The sequence below is a fragment of the Podarcis pityusensis genome (assembly GCF_964106645.2).
Source record: "Podarcis pityusensis genome assembly, chromosome: 15".
Lineage (NCBI taxonomy): Eukaryota > Metazoa > Chordata > Lepidosauria > Squamata > Lacertidae > Podarcis > Podarcis pityusensis.
In genome coordinates, this window is record NC_138040.1 from 21,650,335 (window position 1) to 21,652,609 (window position 2,275).

Sequence of the window (2,275 nt, forward strand, 5' to 3'; positions counted from 1 at the left end):
GCACCAGAGTAATGAGAACCCAGATCTCCTGGTTTACAGCAGGTTTGGATATCTTGCCTCAACCACTATTCCAGTAATTGCTTCAGGACAACTCAGTGGCTTTCTTCTGCTTATTTCCCACTTCCTCTCCTTCTTCCCCACCCATTGTACAGTCTAAAAGTTGTCTTCCTGAGGAGAAAGCACAGCACTTCTTGGAACATCTTGAATCTTGGGCTGCCAAGAGAGACCAAAGTGTGTTGCTGGGAATCAAGAGAAGTCTCATTGCGCAGAAAATCAAAGACGTTGAATCGGAATTGGCTCATTGTCTGAAAATCCATCATGGTGGCCAGCTCAGCAGCTGAGGGGAGACTGGCCAAAACTCGAACCAGCAGGGAGCATTTGGTCGACTGTGTTTATTTCTTGCTGGAGTGATCAGCCCTTTACTTAAATACCTAACTCTCTTGGGACCTAAAGTATTGCAGTAGGAGTGATTCCAAGTAGCAAATTGGAGGCAACTTTTTTGGGTACCAAATGGTTTTAGGACATGTGGATTACAATCTGGGGTCTTCTTATCATTTCTCTTTTTAAAATATTTGGGATCAGAGAGAAGGGGCTTTCAATGGCAGTGAGGGGATTTCTCAACTTTTGTTGTAGCTTTCAAAAGTTCACCAGTTTGCCTGCTACTGCTCCTCCCTTTCCAGTTAGTATCTAGGAAGGAAATTTTAAGTGCTCAATGGATGCGCATTACTGATGTGTTGTGAGCAATATCATGTGAGTATTGTGCACTTACAGAATTATAATCAAATGTGCACATGATTTTCTTTGTCCTTGCCAGTTTCAAATGAATATAGGCAACAACTTTTTCAAAGGAGAAGGGAAGCCAAAAACAAGGTTTGGTCATTGCAGGTATCAAAAATGAACAGAAGGAAAGGTGGTTAGTTCTGGCTCAATATGACTTTGCATGAAAGAGAAGGTATGTATGGAATGTGTTCACACAGAGAGGAAGTTTGAGAAATGGCAGTTTTGTTTACAGTATCACAAAATGACAGTTCTGAATTAATCTGATACACACCCAGAGAGTTAGATGGACATCTGAAAGGTTGCAGAATCCATAACTGCTAATCTGATGGATGCAGTTGAAAAATACGTGCATTATGTTGTAAAGTCGAGCAAAAATGTTAATTTCCATGGGAGATAAAAATGCAAATATGATAATGCCACATTTGAGAAATGTTTGTTAGGTAGCTTACCTGAAAATCATCATGTAAATATTCAAAATGTGAGAGGAATCAGGATTGGGGTTGTGCCTCATGCTTCATGTTCCCAGTGGGAAAATAAATTCTGTTTGATCCTGTAACAAATATCACAAATAGTCACTATGAACATCTATAACAGCCGAACCACCTGACAAAGCAGACACTACTTGGAGAGCATTCAGATGTGGGGATTATTGTGTTACTTTGCCTGATTATAATGCTAGCACCTCAGATTCTATCCCAGATTCTAATGTTCATTCCTTTTACACTGCATTACCCATTGTGTTATGGAACTGTGGCTTTTTTATTGCTATACTGCCTTGTCACACTAAATTTTCAATGACAGGAATAGAGCTGTGTGCTGGAATACCTCCCAGAGGTCAAGTGAAATTGCAACACACACAAAACTCCCATGATTTTCTGGGTAACCGGGGTTGGAGACAGTCCCCCCCCCCCCCGGAAGCAAATGCTGTGGAAATGAGTGCTAAACTTCTGCTAGATTTTTCCAGAAGTGGCTTTTATGTTGTATAAGAGATCACGTGAAATTTGGAAATTATCAGGTAAGGAAATAAATGAAAACAGTATAAATTGCTCTCTGGATGCAGCCTCAGTGCCTCCTGCTACAACTAAGAGGGCCTAACACACTTTATGTTTGAGAAACATGACACCCGAAGTAGCATAATGGGGTATCCTGTACTTTAATTGGGTGAGTCCCCTTGGGTGGGTTCCCCATGCTTTAATGCAGACACTCCAAGTGTCTCTCTTTTCCAGAGACAGTCTCAGATTTACAAAAACTGTCCTGGTTTCTGATTTGATCCCGGAATGTCTCACTTTTCCTTAGAACATCCCTATTTTCATCAGCAATATGTTGGAGGGTATGGCAAGACATCCTTATTTTCATTGGAGAAATGCTGGACAGTATGGAGTTGTGCAATTTACGAGCCAAGGAGATAAGTAACTATATAACCTTTAGAAGACATTTGAAGGCAGCCCTTCATAGGGAAGGTATATAGTGTTTAATGTTTTATGATGTCTTTATA

General features: G+C 40.6%; 1 protein-coding gene across 1 annotated transcript in view; it reads left to right on the forward strand.

Moving 5' to 3' along the window:
• The window catches only part of LOC308464226 (uncharacterized protein), a 129,456-nt gene extending 128,116 nt beyond the window's left edge, over window positions 1–1,340 (forward strand). Inside the window, exon 88 of the mRNA XM_080983345.1 lies at window positions 153–1,340. Within this exon, the coding sequence (XP_080839471.1) occupies window positions 153–341 (189 nt within the window). The 3' untranslated portion in view covers window positions 342–1,340. The remainder of the gene's footprint in view (window positions 1–152) is intronic.
• Window positions 1,341–2,275: the final 935 nt, after the last annotated feature.